Source organism: Oculina patagonica, chromosome 6 (genome assembly GCF_052425735.1).
Source record: "Oculina patagonica isolate OP01 chromosome 6, crgOcupat, whole genome shotgun sequence".
In the NCBI taxonomy this organism is placed as follows: domain Eukaryota; kingdom Metazoa; phylum Cnidaria; class Anthozoa; order Scleractinia; family Oculinidae; genus Oculina; species Oculina patagonica.
Window position 1 is genome coordinate 27,318,128 of NC_135763.1, and position 17,617 is coordinate 27,335,744.

Genomic DNA, 17,617 nt, shown 5'->3' on the forward strand with positions numbered 1-17,617 from the left:
AATCCTAACCAACATTTCTGAAAGTTATAGAATTAGCCCGGGGACAAACAGATATTCTTTACTTGCTAAGACTTGGAACATGTTCAGTAGTTGTTTCTTAAATACATAATTGTATAACATGTTAGATAATTCATCATTTTCTCAATTTCTTGTCCACTTATCCACCCTGCAGGTAATTTCAATATTTGTGCTTTAAAAACCTTACTAAATGCACCTACTCATTTCTGAGCATTTCAGAATTTTTTTAGAATGAAAATTACTTTCCAAAGAGCTAATATCGAAGGAAAATGCATCCCACCTAAAAATAATGATGTCAAAATGCAGGAAATGGTACTTGAGGGAACCTAAATTTGCAAAATTTCCTCTCCCTAACAACTCGCGCCTTCCGCGCTCGTATTAGCGCCTCCAGCGCTACAAATTACCCCCCAAAGATAAAAGAACCCCCCTCGACAGAATCCGCCCTAAGAGCCTGTTAGGGCGCATTCTTTTAGAACTATTCCTGAATAGGGATATTCATAATCGACGATATATAACTGTGTTCTTTTGGGACCTTTTCCGTTTTCGAAATGAATGGAATACTATTCGGTTCATTCTGCTCCCGATAGCAAATTGAACGGAATGAATGGAATACGGTTTACTCGGAATAGGAATACTCCATTCTTTTGGTTAAGTTCTGGCGGGAAATCAAACGCGGTTGGCCATCCAGGTCAAAAATTCTCTATAAACGACCACTGGAACGTGGACAGATAACCTGTCAATGTACAGAGCGGTAAAATACAAGATGTTAACGGCTGTTTAAAAAAAAAAGTGAGAAATGCTTTGTTGGCGCCAGGGCGTGTCATATGTGTGAGTGGGGGTAAGTTTGGAAAACGTTATAGTTCTTGGAGGGCAGGGAAGGGGTGTGAACAAAAGAAATGCCTGGTGCTTAATGAACGAATGATTTTCGTACACGTGCGACAAACCTTGAAAGTATGTTTGCAAACACTATTTTTTATAACATATTAAGCTTTATTTTGTTTGTCGCTTGGTTGATTTCATACTGATAATACCCCCAGGGGACCTAGGGGAAGGGGGTTTCTACAAAATCTCAACCACCGTGAACGTTTTTGCTTCATACATTTATCTATTACGATTAACCAAACCAAGCTTTACATATTTCGAAATGAAAGACTAATATTATTAGTCCTTATTAATGAAAAAAAAAAAAATCAATTTTCCTTTCTTTCTGGCAAGTAAAAAAGTATAAACCTCATTATCATCCATTATCGCCAATTGTCAGATTATCTGATTATCGACTGGAAAACTTAGTAAACACTTGAACAAAAAAAGTTCGAAATAGTCCATACAACGAGTTACTCAACAGACCTCTACGTCGCCATTTCTTTTTGCATGCGCCTCTCAATGACCTTGTTGTCTTCCTAACCGTCGCCGTTTTGAACAGTGGAGTCTTCTTGCTCAATAAGTCACTGGTAAGTCGACAAATGGCGAGGCTCTTTCCTTGTGGAATCAACATGCAAGCCCCTGTTCGTCGACAAAATGTCAAACTACTCGTTCCCGGAACGACCATCTCCACTTATTCTGCCGAAGAAATTATTACTCAACATACTTGAACGCCATAATTCAAAGGAACAGCACACAGACGGAAAAAATTCAGAAAAAAATCAACAATCGCGAGTATGAACGAGCTGCTGTTTCCGCAAAAAGCATCCATTTTGGAGGGTATGAATGGGGTTTAGTGTTTAGTGTTTTTTGCCCATAATTTTTAGTGTTTACTGTTTGTGGAGAAAATACTGTTAAGTGTTTGGAGGGTTTTTCTTGAAAAACCCATAGTCTTTTAGCATTGGAAATTCCTATCTGCTCTTTGAAAAGCGGTAATAAAATCACTCAAGAACTTACAGAAAATTTTCGGATTTCCCCTCGGAAATATTTGGTAGTGTTCGGGCATCTTCGGTAGTCTCCGGAATCTTCGGCAGTCTTCGGAAATCTTCAGAAATGATCAGAAATCGTCAGAAAATGGCCGAAAACTTCTTGATATCCAAAAAATAATGATATTGGCCTTTTTGGAGCCGTTTTTGTTTCTTCTGGAAAAAATTTACTGTTATAGTGAATGTTTTACTGTTAGTGTTAAAATGCCTAAAATTTAACTGTTTCGTGTTACACAGCAAAAAAACACTGAGTGTTTAGTGTTATCGAGGTACCCCCATTTAGACGCGGCTTAATATAAACCATTAAAAGTGTTTATTTCATGTATCATACCCCAAAATTAGCACTTATGTCCAGGATTGAACGCAAGTATTGTTTATTATGTAACTCTGTGTTATTTGAAATTTCCATATTACTTCATAGTTACCTGAATTCACACACGCACGCCATTGCCTAACACGGGGAAATTTCTAAAATATCAACGACACTCTCTCCTTGATTTTTTTTTTTGTTTTATACCAAACCAATCGCAAGGATATACAAATTATTAGCAATAAAGATGGGTTACAATGATTAGGATATGCAACTCATTAGCAATAAAAATGAGTTACACAAAAATTTATACCTTGAAATTGTGTTTTCAACACCTTCATCATTTTTTCATTCTTAATGTTGGAATTATGATTCTTGACAATAACAGTGGAATTTGAAAACTTTTATTCTATCCATAACGCCTAAAAATGTTCAAATGCTTAAAAAATTTCCTTCCTTAGCTACAAGCACCTGGGAGTTATTGTTTAAAAAGTGGGAAGAGTGTCAATTCATAAATACACAAAATGTCAACAAATAATACAACAACGGGTATATATATGAACTACCCGCTGTGTAGTCATAAATTGATGTCGGAAAGCTCTTGAAGATATTTAATTTGACAAAAAGCGAGCCGGGTTGTCATGGTTTCTTTTTTTTTTTCGTGATTTTATCTCTTTCTTCCCCTTACGTTTTCTGTTGCTTTTGCCATTTTTTATTGGTGAATTATCATTTTTTATTGCTATACTTTTACTGCTAGAGCAATAAATATTCTCTTAATGTCCTTGGCAGTGAAACGGTTCTAACAATGAGAAGATCGGAGAATGTTTACACCATTTTCTACTTGTCATGATATTGCGTGTTTTGCCAAAGCAAGCACTTAACGATGCTGTTTACAAAGTGCTGTAATTATATTCATTTTCATGCAAGCGTAAGGGAGATATCACGCAAAAGAACACACAGCATGCAAATTAAGACTAGCAAAGAAAAAGATGTCGAGTTATTCTTATTGTCTTACGAGAAAAGGGAATCGCGTGAATAATTTTTGTCAAATAGTGGTTATTGCCATGTGTGCTGTGTGGATCAATATGATGGCCTTTTCAAAAGGAGGTAATCGAAAATATATTCTGGTTATTTTTATTGTGCATCATGTCAGGTGCATTTGGCTTCTATATCGCTTAAACGTACGTTACCTAACCGTAAAATCTAAGCCTTCCATCTAGAGACTTTTTTAATCGAAATTAATAGGAGAAACACTGACTACATTTGAAACAATATAACCACTGTATTTAGGAAGATTATTTCAATTTTGCGGTGATGATCCGAATTGTTGTAGAGAAATGCAACGGATGTGGTGAATTATAATAAACCACATGTAAAAAGTAAGAAAATTGGTAGATAACGGCAAACATTAAAATTTCAGGTCTAAAGACGAGGGGGTTTTAACGCAATTTTAGCCTTTTGGTTCTCTTGTGAAATTGCTCATAAGACCATTGATATGTCATTCAAGTCCCACTAGATCTGTTTACAGCGTTTCGATAGAAAGTTTCCGGCACAGTTTTAATTCGATCATCAACGAACAAGTTTAGATTCCCTATAATCCAAGCCTAAAAGGGGGTGCGTTGAAAGTCTTCACACGTTTCGAGTTACAATGTATAACAGAAAATTGACCCGGGTATAATATTTGCGTAGGTCTTATTGAATTTCTTACAATTTTAATTAAATATCGTGGACGTAACTTCGGGGCCGTGAATAATATGTTATGGATTAAATTTCTAAAAGTCATTTTCGGTCTTTCATCGGTTTAACATAAATGGCGCTAAAGCTTTCTCGCAGAGAGACTAAACGAAATATGTTTTTTATTCTTTTGCATTTTATGATTTTTATTCAATTTCGGTAATTGCAATAAATATATAGATTCATACAAACAATTCACATAACTGAAAACATATAGTATACTACAAAAAATCTAAATAAAGAAACGAACAAAACTAAAAAAAAAAAAAAATAGAAAACGCCAGAAGTGTTGTTAACCCTTATCAGTCGGAAGTAATTCTTCCGATTTTGGGTTAAGTTCGTCTGAAACGCAGGCTAACAATAACTAAGCAGTTTCATTTATTCTTGCAACGTTTTCTTTGATCTTACATGTATACTCAAGCTTGTACGAAATAACGTGGCTTTCTTTAATTTGTCCTGGCCGCGTTAGGAGCCATTAAATATTTTGTCCCTTCGGGCCCGCTGCAACGTTTAGCTAAAACAATATTTGAATACTTGTTTTTTTTTTTCAGATGACTGTCGAAATATTCAATTCATCCAGCCACTAGAAAATATGGCTCTTGAGAATCATGTCATCCGGAGCGACCGAGTAACGAGTGAGGACATTTGCCAGCTTAACTGCTACATGGAACCAAACTGTGTGTCATACAACTACGGCCCGCAGGGAGATGGAACATTTGTGTGCGAGCTGAGTGACAGTAACCACCAACCAGAGTCTTCAAGTCATCTAAAGATCAGAGATGGGTTTATATACAGTACAATATTGGTAAGTGATTTTTTTTTTTAGCAAAGAACCACTAAGCATAATGGGAAGCGCGGTGGCCTAATGGTTAGTGCGCCAGACTCCGGATCGAGCGGTCTGGGTTCAAGCCCTGGCAGGCGGGTCACTGTGTTGTGTTCTTGGGCAAGATGCTTTACTCTCATAGTGCCTCTCTCCACCGAGGTGTATAAATAAGTACCGGCGAATTAAATGCCGAGAGGTAACCCTGTAATGGACTAACATCCGATCCAGGGGGGAGTAGAAATACCGCAAGCCTCTTCATGCTACATAAACCGGGATAAGCTCCGACCTGATGAGTCACTTGGCTCCACAGCTGGCTTTCACCTTTTCCATAAAACATAGGCTGCATTTCTTTTTCGCAAAGTAAAGTGTGGTGTCCTTCCTAATTATGTCGCTCGAATTTCAGGATACATGCCTGAGCAGCCCATGCACCAGCAATGCTACATGTCAAGTCGGATTTGGTGACAAAGGATACCGTTGTGTGTGTCCTCGAGGATACCATGGGGATGAATGTGATGTCGGTAAGAAAGCGAGCTTGTTTTATTTCATTCTTACTTATAGTACTTACTTCTTATGTTTAGCTACCTTGGGTTAAAAGGTCTCCCCGAATGCAGAAATAACTTCGCTTTTGTATACGCGCTATCGTTAAAGACAAAAATTATAAATCAGGCTTATTTTGCTATTATTTTATTTATGCACCATTAGGGGGAAGCTGATTATCACGCGACAAGTGATGTTTGGGACGAAAACTTTTATCCGCATTAAAGATTTTTTATCGTAAAATTACTTAAAATGAATAGCTTTTTTGCTTTTTTTTTTCAGACAAATATTCACATACCCGCTTGCATCAATTCCAATCCCTAAGCGCACTCCAATAAATTTTGGTTTGAATTAAAAATAAAATGTTCATGACACGAACCCGGCGTGGATAACCGTCTTTCCTCACAAATGATATAAAAAAAAATAATTAAATAGATAAATAAATAAATAAATAAATAAATAAATAAATAAATAAATAAATAAATAAATAATAATAATCTCTTTTTGGTAAAGTTCTGTTCCAGTGTCCACTTTCATGGATCGCTTTTGAAGGGTCATGCTACAAACTTTTCACAGACGAAAAAGACTGGAAAAAATCCAAAGCATTCTGCAACGCTGAAGGTGGCCAGCTGGTGAAGATCGAATCTGATGACGAAAACACCTTCATTACTGAAGAGTTTCTAGCAGCCAATGATGATTACTGGATTGGACTAACGGATGCTGAAAATGAAAATGACTGGAAATGGTCTGACGGAAGCCCATTAACAGGGTATACCAACTGGATGATTGGTCAGCCAAATGATTATAAAGAGCAGGATTGTGTTGGAATACGAAAGGGAAATTTTTTCTATCAGGAATATGACGGAGAGTGGCACGACGATACATGCTCTACAGCAAAAGAGAAAGGGTTTATTTGCGAAATGTAGTGTTAACTACGCTCCCGTTTTTATGTTCATTGCCAGTAATTTCAAGTTAATAAACTTTACTAGCAACGTTTGAGTTGAGCTATGTCACAACTTATCAAACCATTTATACGATGTCCAAATTATACTTTCGAAACCGCAAAGGAATCTTCAACAAAATTAATTACTAAAGTAAAACAACGGCAAAGAAAAATCGATAAATTATAACTTAAGGGAACAATAGTGATAAAGAAAAGACGAATTACAGACGACGCACTTGAAAACTTAAAGACATTTTTTAAGCCAGCTCATTTAACCATGTTTACCTGAGTTTTAAACAAGTTAAACTGTTGGCTTTCCGGAATGGAATAAAAATAGGATCACCGCCGTGAAAAAAAAAAAAAGAAAGAAAGATTGAATTAGCCTTACATCTGATTGCCTCAACTGGTGGCATGCTCAGGTAGCGATTTTAAAACTGATATATTTAAATAAGATTTCTCTTACATTTACTCTAAAAACTAGTTCTTTTGTGTTCAGTTTTCTCGTAATAGTGACACAGAGCGTCTCTATAATGGGAAGCAACAGGAGCTACCATTGTTATCATGAAATTAAATTCAATATTAGATACCATTGTGTTCTTTGATCTAGAATGCTACTTTTAATAACATTTAGCTTTTGTACCTCAAATTATTTAAAGCTGAAAATATTACTATAAATATTTGTACTTCGGTCAGTTAAGTGATAGCAATAACTTACTGAAGGTAGATGATTGGATGTGTTTGTGTACTTGATGTGTTGCGAGTTATTGGATGAAATAAGAACCATATCTGACCCCATTAGTAATACTGTGGAACACCGCTTTCTCAAACTCCCGATTTCTCGAGACAAATTTTGCCGGTTACTCGTTACGGTTTGTTTGTTGTAACTTTGTAGGAATGGCTGCCCCGTCATTCAAGCACTTTGTGGTTATTTCGTGCAGCTTAATTAGTTCCCTATTGTAAATTAATATAAATTATTATAAGTTAAAGCCTGGTTTTCACTAGCGACGCAAGCACAAGCGCAAGCATAAGCGCAATCACGCAAAACGGAAAAAATTTGATCATTGTTCTTGTGCTTGCCGCAAGCATAAGCACAAGCATAAAACTGCAATGCGCTTGAGCTTTTGCTTGAGTCCAAATCGTTTTCACGGTGAAATAAGAACTGTTATTCTTGCGCTTGTGCTTGCGCTTGTGCTTGCGCTTGTGTTTGCGCTTGTGCTTGCGCTTGTGCTTGCGTCGCTAGTGAAGACCACGGCAGGCTTTAAGGTGTTAACAAAGAAAACGGCGAGAACTGAACTTACGTAATGTGGCGTGTCCCCGTGCAGCCCCAAGGCGCACGCCTCGACATTTATTTATTCATATTTCAAAAGCTTTAGTTTAGTGTTTCGCACAGCCTAGTTTCGCATAGTTTCGTATAGTTACTGACGAACTTTTGTTACGTCCGTCGTTGATTTATCCGGAATTAGGGGTAAGTGTCTCAGTCGTGTTTTGTTTCGTTTTGCTGTACCTTCAGGAACTAATACTAGAATTATTCATTACTGTTTCGCAGTGATTTGACGAACACTCGAACTGTAAGCGGTCAACTGCTGGACGCAAATCGAACTTGTACAAATCCCCGAAAAATAAACATAAGGCTTCGACAAGTGTGCGTAGCAGTGTTCGATGAGGATTGGGAAGTGACGTAATTGTCAACAAAATTGATTAAGTAAACAGAGTGCCTGAATATTCTTAGAAAGTCCGCGGATGTGTCGTAAGGTTCCGACGAAAGTCTTGTATTCGCTTTCACTTAACGACACTTTGTTTGTCTTCACTTTTTTATCGCTACTGTATTTTATCACTGATTTTTATCACTGCTGTATTCTTTAGGTTTTGCTAATTAAGTGTGTTTTAGTTGGTTTGCCTTCTCATTAAGTTCTTAAAAGGCAAAGTTTTGTAAAGGAACAATTGCAAAACGTGTAGTCATGTTTTCAGAACATAAACTACCGTCGAGAGCAAACTTGCCGCTCGCTTTCTCGACCTCATTGGAAACCATTTGAATTCTCGCGCTGTGATTGGTTGAGTCGGACTACTCCAGAGGCTGATTGGTTATATTTTTCACATGTGAAGAAAGCTGTACGCGAAGCTGATTGGACGTATCGCTTTTTTCACATGTGAAATAGAGCAAATTTAGGAAAATATTGGAAAATGGTCGGAAATCTTCGGGAAATTTCTGTTTTCGTAATTTTGATCAGAAAGTCTTAACTTTTAAAACCTGAGCACTTGGAAATAAGCATATACATACAAGCATATTTATACACAAAATATTGTCTTTCCAGTCGCCAAAATTACATGCTTCAAAACACAAAATACTAATCGCCAGCATGCAAAATATACTTCCACAAAAGACATAGTCCTTTCCGATAATCAACCTATCGTATGCAAGAAAAACCACTTGGGTAAACTATCATTTAATGTTTAAAACATTCCTCTTTTCGTATTGTGTTTCTTTCGTATTTTTAACATTTAACATCAAAATTAACACCGGACGGCTTTGGTCATTGAGCAGCGGGAACATCCGGCCGGATGATATTTGCGTGTCTAATAGCGGAGCTCAAAAGGCGCCGAAGGCGCCTTGTGCGGAGCTCCATAGCCAGGCAAATGGTATCCTATCGAACCGAGAAATTTTGGTTGTCGCGTACGTTAGTACGTACGCACGGATTAGGCCTGGGAACGAGCTAGGCCTCGGTGGCAACCCGCGTCTTTTGGCGGGAAAAATCATTACTAATAGACATGATTGGACGTCTTTGTCGACGTCTTTGTTATGGCAAATTGACAGCTGTCAAAACAAGGTTTCCGCTGACCAGTATCACATGATCATATCGCGGGCTCAGATGTAGAACACATCGAGGTTGAATGTTTTTTTTTAAGTTGACCGCTGATCAAGTGACATTTCACTAGTGAATCGCGGGCGCAAGTACTTTTCTGTGTGGAATTACATGAGGCGGGAAGTGAAATTGGGGAGGTCCGCTGGTTGCTGTCGGCACGGCTTAATAAAATTTCATGATACGCTTATTTGAACTATCATTTGAACTTATGGCCATTCTGGTTTATACCTAAACTTTCGTGAAACGGCAAGGTTTAATAACAGCAGAATTTTGAATATGTTTCAGAGTTAAAAGTCAGGAAACAAACTCACAACATGCCGATTTACCAAGCGTACGAATGAGTTCACCGAGAGGGATCCGCGATATTATGTATAAAGCACACGACAGTTTATTACCGATAAGTTATTTCTGGATGTATTCCTCGTTTATCCCGGGATAGCAGCCAAAGAAAAACGGATTGTGACCGATCGAAATGAAATTTTCCAAGCTACTTGTTGAGTTTAAAGCAAAGACGATCAAAGACAAAATCCCGTTACGAAAACAAGGTAAGCTAAGCTTATTATTGATGTTCCTTTTTTAACAGATTAGAAAAGTTTCTGTTATTTAGATAACAAGCTTTTCATCTAATAGCACTCGTTCGTGTAACCTGTATGTCAGAACAAGGGCATAAAACCTTATTGAAATTCGTTTTGTCTTAAACACGAGTTGTATTCAAAGCAGACAGCTTCTACTGCGATAAATGTGTTTATCCTGTAATTGAATCACAGAAGTAGGAGGAACACAGCACGCAGCAAATTTCCGGTTACACTACAAGATGAAAATTTAGAAGTGTATTTGCAAATTTGTAAGAATGTGTTCGAGTCAGACACAATAGGGGACATTGCTTAGCCTTAGCGAAATATAGTTTTCTTAATGACCTATACTATTTTTTACTCAGAACTTTGCTTAGTTTTTAGTGAGTGAAAATGTTTTGTGAAAGTTTTGTATTTATAATCTGATAACAGCCGTTCTGGGAATAAATTGATAATTTTATTCATATTTTTCCAGGCATAGACAATCGATAAACCAAAAATCGATAACAATCCATAGCAATCAATATCAATCTTTGTATTGTTTTACTTAAAACTAACGCCATCTAATATCTTTAAGGTAATTCCCTAGAAATAGAACTGCTCATAGATTTCCAACTAAATTTTGCCAGTTGTTTGTTTACCTTAAGGGAAGTTAAATTTTGAATTAAAAAAGGGGGGTCACCGTATTCGTTTAGGAGCAGGAAGACCTTGTATTTACCATATAATTCCTTATATTTCCTTTATATTTTTTTTGCGAATACTGCTGAAAGTGCATCTTTTCGGTGATAATGTATTATTCTGCCATAGAAATTGATCTGTATTTATATTATAGAAAGAATTTGATCGCTACTTTCGAACTAACAGAAAAAATGATCTAGGTCACCGAACTCGTTTACGAGAAAATGATGATTTCTCTCTCGCGCGAGCCAAGCCGCATAGAAAAAAGCCACCATTTTGTTTATCTGCGCGTGCTTATTAAGCGTAAAATTCTGTGCAGTAAGGATGCGCAATGTAATACTAGGGAATCACCTTAAAATGAATATACATTTACACCTCCAGGGGCTCCTTGGTATAAGTGATTGTTATTGATTACTGTCGATTGCTACTACCGAAACAGGTAGAACGCGAATTCAAAAACATTCGTAACGGTTGTTTTTGGCGCCAAACGGCAACGATCTGTGTCACGTGGCTGTGCTTGTCAAATGAAAAAAGGTGAACGTACACAGTCACATTCCTGAACGTTTCATTCAACATTTGATGAAGCTTTCGATGATGGTGTTCTCTGTAAACAGCAAAGGCAGGACATTTATATCAGGAAAACCAATCGATTACAGCCTAAGAGGCAGTATAATCGACATGATTATTGCTGATGGCGGCCCGAGGACCACATACTACCGAAACAGGTATAGCGCGAATTCCAAAACATTCGTAATGGTTGTTTTTGGCACAAACAACGAAGTCAGAACGCAAAGGAATGTAACCATGTGCGTTTACCTTTTTCATTTGACAAGCAAAGCCACGTGACACAGATCGTTGCCGTTTGTCGCCGAAAACAACCGTTACGCATGTTTTTGAATTTGCGCTCTACCTGTTTCGGTAGTATCGATTTTCATCGATTTTCTCAATCAATAACAATCGATAATATTTTTTTCTGTGAGTTCTATTGTTATCGATTACCGATTATCAATTTGTGATTCATATCAATAGATATCGATTGTATCGACAGATTTGAGATATCAATTTCTATCGATTGACTACGCCTGGATTCTTGTAAATTACAATAGAGAAAAAAGCACTGATATGTTATGTGTAAGATAATGAACTTTTTTATGTTATAACAACCAAATTGATCAGTTATAATATAGGATAAGGACTTGGAAAAAAATTCGAGTTTGCCCTGTGGTCAACAAGCAGCTCTCAAATTTTGTTGGCCTAGGACAGTGCATGTGACACTATGTATTAGCAAACTTGTGACTTACATGTAATAATTAACTTGTAGTCAGATGATCATGACATGCCTGGGCCTTTACCCATTATGCAAGCAGGCATGACAAATTAATTGCTTGACAGGAAAATCTACTTGCCCCGGACAACCAGAGGGGAACTGTGGCTATTAGCATTGCTATCTTGACGGTTGTGACTGGTACAATTTTTTAATTCTTTCAAAGTTTTCCAGCCTAAAGCAGTGACTAATCAGATATTTTTTCCTGAATTATTTTTTCTACAAGAGTAGCAGGTTAGTTTTCGATCCTGAAATAAAAAAAGGTTAAAATGTGCCTGTCTGCAATGAGGTAAATATCATTTAAAGCAAGTTTAAAATACATGTACATTCAAATGTACATCAAGGTTTGCGAGGTTAATTGAGTGACCGGCATTTATGGAGGTTGTAAGAGGCAGTTTGAGTTTATCATTAATTTCATATTTAAGCAAATCTGTTGCATTTCTAAAACTTGCTATATTAGGATTTCCATACCTTTTATGGGTTTTTGATATGTGTACATTTTGTTTTTAGTGAGGGAAAACAGGAATTCAAGGGGTGCAGTTAATGTCTGTGATGATGAAGGTAAGCATTACATTAGTGTCAGTTTATACCTTTGTTTCTCTAAATGCTCTATGACAGAGTTTAGTTTATGTGAATCTACATTAGTGCATGAAACTTGTTTTTTAAGTGTAAAATTTTGGGGTTTGAAAAATGATAAGTGTTTTAACTGCTTGGTAAGTTTATGTTTCCTTAAAATCATGGTTCCTATTGTGGAATTTAATATACACAATTTACATGTAACCGCACATGTAAATATACATACAAAATGTAATGTTTTCATTATTCAAGAAAAGAGGGGATGGGGGAGGGGTAGGAGGGCAAAAAACCCAACAAGATCTGCTCCCTGACCCGACAAATTACTTAAATACTTGTAATTATTTTGTGGGAGAAGTGCAAATTGACCTGTTCAAATTCCGCTTGTTAACAGCTAATCTTAATATCTACATGCAAGCTTAAGCCCTAACCTAACATAAATTGTCTTGTTGTGCAGTACTAGGCGAATAAAGAAATAGAATTTTAACTCAGCTGAAATTTCACAGTTGGGCTTGTTGATGAGCCAGCGTAGTGTTTTCTTAGCTACATCACTAAGAAAGGGGAGAATATGTAAGCTTTCGTGGAATTAATCACAGTGCTTTCAACAGCACCTGTCAGAGAGCAATATAAGAGTCTTAAGACACCTCATTTAATAGGGAAATCATGAATTTTAGCCAGTGATTGACCCCAAAACACCCACCAAAGCTCAGTTATATACCAGGTCTTTTTGATAGCACTATTTATGCCTTCAGTAGGTCAAAGGACTTTTTTGGTTCTGAACATATCCCCCAACACAGTCCCTGGCCCAGGCAAAATTGGAAAAATATATCTCTTTTTTATGCATCTGCAAAGTGTTCTGAACAATTTAAGCTAATTTAAAATTATAAACATTCATTTGATGCCAATGATCATCAACAAATCTTTTAAATGTCTTTTTTGCCTTTTTTCAGGGTTAACACGGGTAGCAGAATTTCCACAGAGTTGCAGACACAGAAAGAGATAAATGAACAATCAGATTATTATATTTTATTCTTCATTGCATGTACAAATGTACTGTGTGTAGAATACAATTTATTTATAAGGACAGGTGTAATTTTAAAGTTAATGAAATAAAGCCAGATAAGGTACAATCAAGTACATAAAAAAATCATCATGCTACCTAAACATTTAATTCCCAGTGCCCACACTGCAAAGAACAATAATTATGATAATGAGATACACATTTCATCAATCTCTTAATGCCTGGTAAAATGGTAAAATGGCATGGTAAAATTTTTGCCAAGCAATCTATACCTGAGTTTAGAACTGCATGTAACAAACAGTATTTATGCCTCTCCAGAATTTTTGCTAAGTTTACATGTAATAAAGCTAAGGGCAAAGGGACTCATAAAGGAAAAAGGTGTTATCGTTTTGGGGACCCTATTTGGCAGAATGACATCTGGAATGTCAATATTTTGCTTGCCACTACCTTTAACTGAGTTTGCTAGCAATCGATATCAATGTTCGTATTGTTTTACTTAATACTAACGCCATCTTATATCTCAAACTAAGGTAATTCCCTAGAAATAGAACTGCTCATAGATTTCCAACCAAACTTTGCCAGTTGGTTGTTTACCTTAAGGGAAGTTAAATTTGGAAGTAAAAAAGGGGGTCACCGTATTCATTTAGGAGCAGGAAGACCTTGTATTTACCATATAATTCCTTATATTTCCTTTGCGAGTACTGCTGAAAGTGCACCTTTTCGGTGATAATGTATTATTTTGCCATAGAAATTGATCTGTATTTATTTTATAGAAATAATTTGATGGGCATGTTTAAAACACTAAACGGCGAAATGGCAAAATGGCAAAATGATAAGATAAATGCATGTAAATAATATTATATAGTTTGGTTTCCCTTTGAAATTCAAGGCACTTCTGTTTACATGTCTAGACTGAATTATTTCAAGGGAACATTTCAATGTTCTGGCCCAGGAATATAATGAATACTTGTCACTTATCACAACGCCAAATTGAAAGTATTGCTGAAAGGTCGCAGCAAACCAGGATATTTTTTTTTCATTTAGTACTTGCCAAGTTGCCTATCAGTATCTGCACTGTACTACAGAGCTTAAATTGTATCGATCGCGAAGGACTGACATCGAACGTTACTCCATTTCTGTATAAAGAACGTTTGCCACTGATATCGTGTATAAACTTTATTGGGAAGTAGGTTCGGTTTTGCGAAGCATTACTTCATAGCCGAGACTCGGTGGCAAGTACAAGATAAACAAATCATTTTCTTCCGATGTCTAAACGAAACGCCGACATCTCGATCAAGAATGTCCTAGGCATATCAAACTGCGCCCTGTTAACAGGGAGAGACTGGAATCCAAATTACCCATAGTCTGTTAGCTTTGCTATTTAGTGTTACCCTCATTTTAAATAAAGTCTTTATTATTATTATTACTACATGACTTTTATTTTTCGGGACTTATCTACAAGGATAAATTCGGCAACATATGAAAATTCCAGTAGAGCGGTAATATCGTATAACTTCGGCTTTTATCTTCAGTATCATTTTGTCATTTCGCCATCTCGCCATTTCGTCATTTCGTGTTGCACGCCCAAATTTGATCACTACTTTTGAACTAAGAGAAAAGAATGATAGGTCACTGAACTCGTTTACAGGAAAATGATGATTTCTCTCTCGCACGAGCCAAGTTGCAGAGAAAAAAGCCGCCATTTCGTTTATGTGCGCGTGATAATTACGTGTAAAATTCTGCGCAGTAAGGATGTGCAATGCAATACTTGGGAATCACCTTAAAATAAATATATACATTTACACCTCCAGGGGCTCCTTGGAATTAGTTATTGTTATTGATTACTGTCGATTGCTATCGATTTTTATCGATTTTCTCAATCAATAACATCGATAATAATTTTTTCTCTGAGTTCTATTGTTGTCAATTATCGATTATCAATTTGTGATTGATATCAATAGATATCGATTGTATTGACAGAAAACACTATCATTTTTTTTTTGAAGTCTGACCATGTGCTTTCAATTTACAATATATTAGACCCCCCTCTAGGAGCCTAGTTCCTAGGTCTCTGATCTCAAATCTTAAGCGGTCAAATTCCCGGAAAAGCGGTTTAGTTCGTTCCAGTGGGAAAACGGAATCCCGGTTTTCCGGTTTAGTGTGGTGAAAGGGTTAAGCCCTAACTTAACATAAATTGTCTTGTTGTGGTACTAGGTGAATAAAGAAATAGAATTTTAACTCAGCTGAAATTTCACGTGACAACAAAAAGTTGATAAACTTTTAGAGCTGCTAAGGCCAGAAAAGCCAGTTGGGCTTGTTGATGAGCCAGCATAGTGTTTTCTTAGCTACATCGCTAAGAAAGGGGAGAATATGTAAGCTTTCGTGGAATTAATCACAGTGCTCCAACAGCACCTGTCAGAAAGCAATATAAGAGTCTTAAAAAACACCCACCAAAGCTCATTCGTGTGCCAGGTCTTATTGATAGCACTTTTCATGCCTTCAGTTGGTCAAAGGATTTTTTTGGTTCTGAAAATATCCCCCAACACAGTCCCTGGCCCAGGCAAAAATTGGAAAGATATATCTCTTTTTTATGCATCTGCAGAGTGTTCTGAACAATTATAAACATTCATTTCATGCCAATGATCATCTTCAACAAACCTTATGCCTTTTTTTTCAGGGTTAACACGAGTAGCAGAATTTCCACAGAGTTGCAGACACAGAAAGAGATAAATAAACAATCAGATTATTATATTATATTCTTCATTGCATGTACAAATGTACTGTGTGTAGAATACAGTAAAAACCCGCGTATAAGAACCTAGGTTTTTTCAAGTTAGCCTAAACAGGTTCTTATATAAATGGTAGTTAGGGTAAAATTAGGCTAACTAAGTTCTTAATTAGGTTCTTAACTTTTGTTCAAGAAAAAAAGTAGAATTGTTAAATGATCTGGTCTTTAATGTCCAATAACAGTATTCTTGGAGGCTTCGGTAAGCAAAATACTATACTACGGTATTTTAATATGATTCTGTTAAAATCAAACCTACTGTATACCGTAACCTTCACTGTATATTTTTGAGAAGATTTTTTTTTTTTTCTGAGAAGATTAATATTTTTCTTTTTTGAAAATAAGAACCTGTTTTAGAATTTTAGCCTAAAATGGTTGTTATGTGAAGGGTGCTTAAAAATGAAATTTTAGCCTAACAGGTTCTTAAATGTTAGGTTCTTATACGCGGGTTTTTACTGTACAATTTATTTATAAGGATAGATGTAATTTTAAAGTTAATGAAATAAAGCCAGATAAGTTACAATCATGTACATAAAAAATCATCCTGCTTCCTAAACATTTAATTCCCAGTGCCCACACTGCAAAGAACAGTAATTATGATAATGAGATACACATTTCATCAATCTCTTAATGCATGGTAAAATGGCATGGTAAAATTTTTGCCAAGCAATCTATACCTGAGTTTAGAACTAACAAACAGCATTTATGCCTCTCCAGAATTTTTGCTAAGTTTACATGTAATTAAGCAAAGGGCAAAGGGACTCATATAAAGGAAAAAGGTGTTATCGTTTTGGGGACCCTATTTGGCAAATGACAGAACGTCAATATTTTGCTTGCCACTACCTTTTACTCCAGTTTGGTGTTAGGCAATAATTAGACCGTCATTGTCACCATTCCATCGTATATATTTGGGGGAGGGGGGAAGCTACATGAAAAACTTTCCATTTGTATGCTATGTACAGCTGTAACATACCAGTTATGATGGGGGTATGGATATGTTCTAGAGCAACCCTTTCTGTGTTCTTGTTTAACTTTGAGAGTTGCAAGTGTATCTTTAGAACCAAGGCTATGCATAAACTACTAATGATGTTTTTGATTGATCGACTTTTTACTCTAATTTGGTGCTGTTGTTCATGGTGAAAAGGGATACATATCATATATAAAGAAAATAACATGAATAAAAAACAGTCTAAAAAATTATTAAGGGGAAATAACTAGGGAGCTCCGCTTTTAGGCTTGCCTAAATCTATATATTAATTGAGGTATGTTTACTATACACATAACTCATCCAAAATTTGCCCTATTGCTGAAAGAGTATCCAGAACAAGTGTGCAATTAAGATTGTATGTAACATGCATTTAATAATTTAATAAGGGAGATATGAGGTGAGGGGGGAAGGGGGTCATCGCGTAAATATTGAATAAAGAAGCAGGGGTCACTTGCTACTTACATGGCCTGGAGGGGGGGCCTTACCGAAATTTTGATCTTTCCAACATATTTTTTCCCTCCCCCTCCCCCCTCTACATAAATA

The 17,617-nt window shown here is 36.4% G+C and overlaps 1 protein-coding gene and 1 long non-coding RNA gene across 2 annotated transcripts; both read left to right on the forward strand.

The window, feature by feature from the left end:
• The first annotated feature begins 3,207 nt into the window (after positions 1 to 3,207).
• LOC144658297 (C-type lectin domain family 6 member A-like) lies at positions 3,208 to 6,595 on the forward strand. Its single transcript, XM_078518706.1, has 4 exons — positions 3,208 to 3,342; positions 4,521 to 4,774; positions 5,196 to 5,310; positions 5,843 to 6,595. Exons 1-4 carry the CDS (start codon positions 3,225 to 3,227, stop codon positions 6,253 to 6,255), a joined length of 900 nt encoding a protein of 299 aa, XP_078374832.1. The 5' UTR covers positions 3,208 to 3,224; the 3' UTR covers positions 6,256 to 6,595.
• A 2,908-nt stretch (positions 6,596 to 9,503) lies between these two features.
• LOC144658387 (uncharacterized) lies at positions 9,504 to 13,763 on the forward strand. Its single transcript, XR_013571686.1, has 3 exons — positions 9,504 to 9,678; positions 12,218 to 12,268; positions 13,231 to 13,763. It is a non-coding gene; the product is annotated as an uncharacterized LOC144658387 (long non-coding RNA).
• Positions 13,764 to 17,617: the final 3,854 nt, after the last annotated feature.

Coding starts and splice junctions, on each gene's coding strand:
- LOC144658297 (XM_078518706.1), top strand. CDS start 3,225: ATGTCGAGTTATTCTTATTGTCTTACGAGAAAAGGGAATCGCGTGAAT. Junction 4,775..5,195: donor TTATATACAGTACAATATTG/GTAAGTGATTTT, acceptor CTCGAATTTCAG/GATACATGCCTGAGCAGCCC. Junction 5,311..5,842: donor TGGGGATGAATGTGATGTCG/GTAAGAAAGCGA, acceptor TTTTTGGTAAAG/TTCTGTTCCAGTGTCCACTT.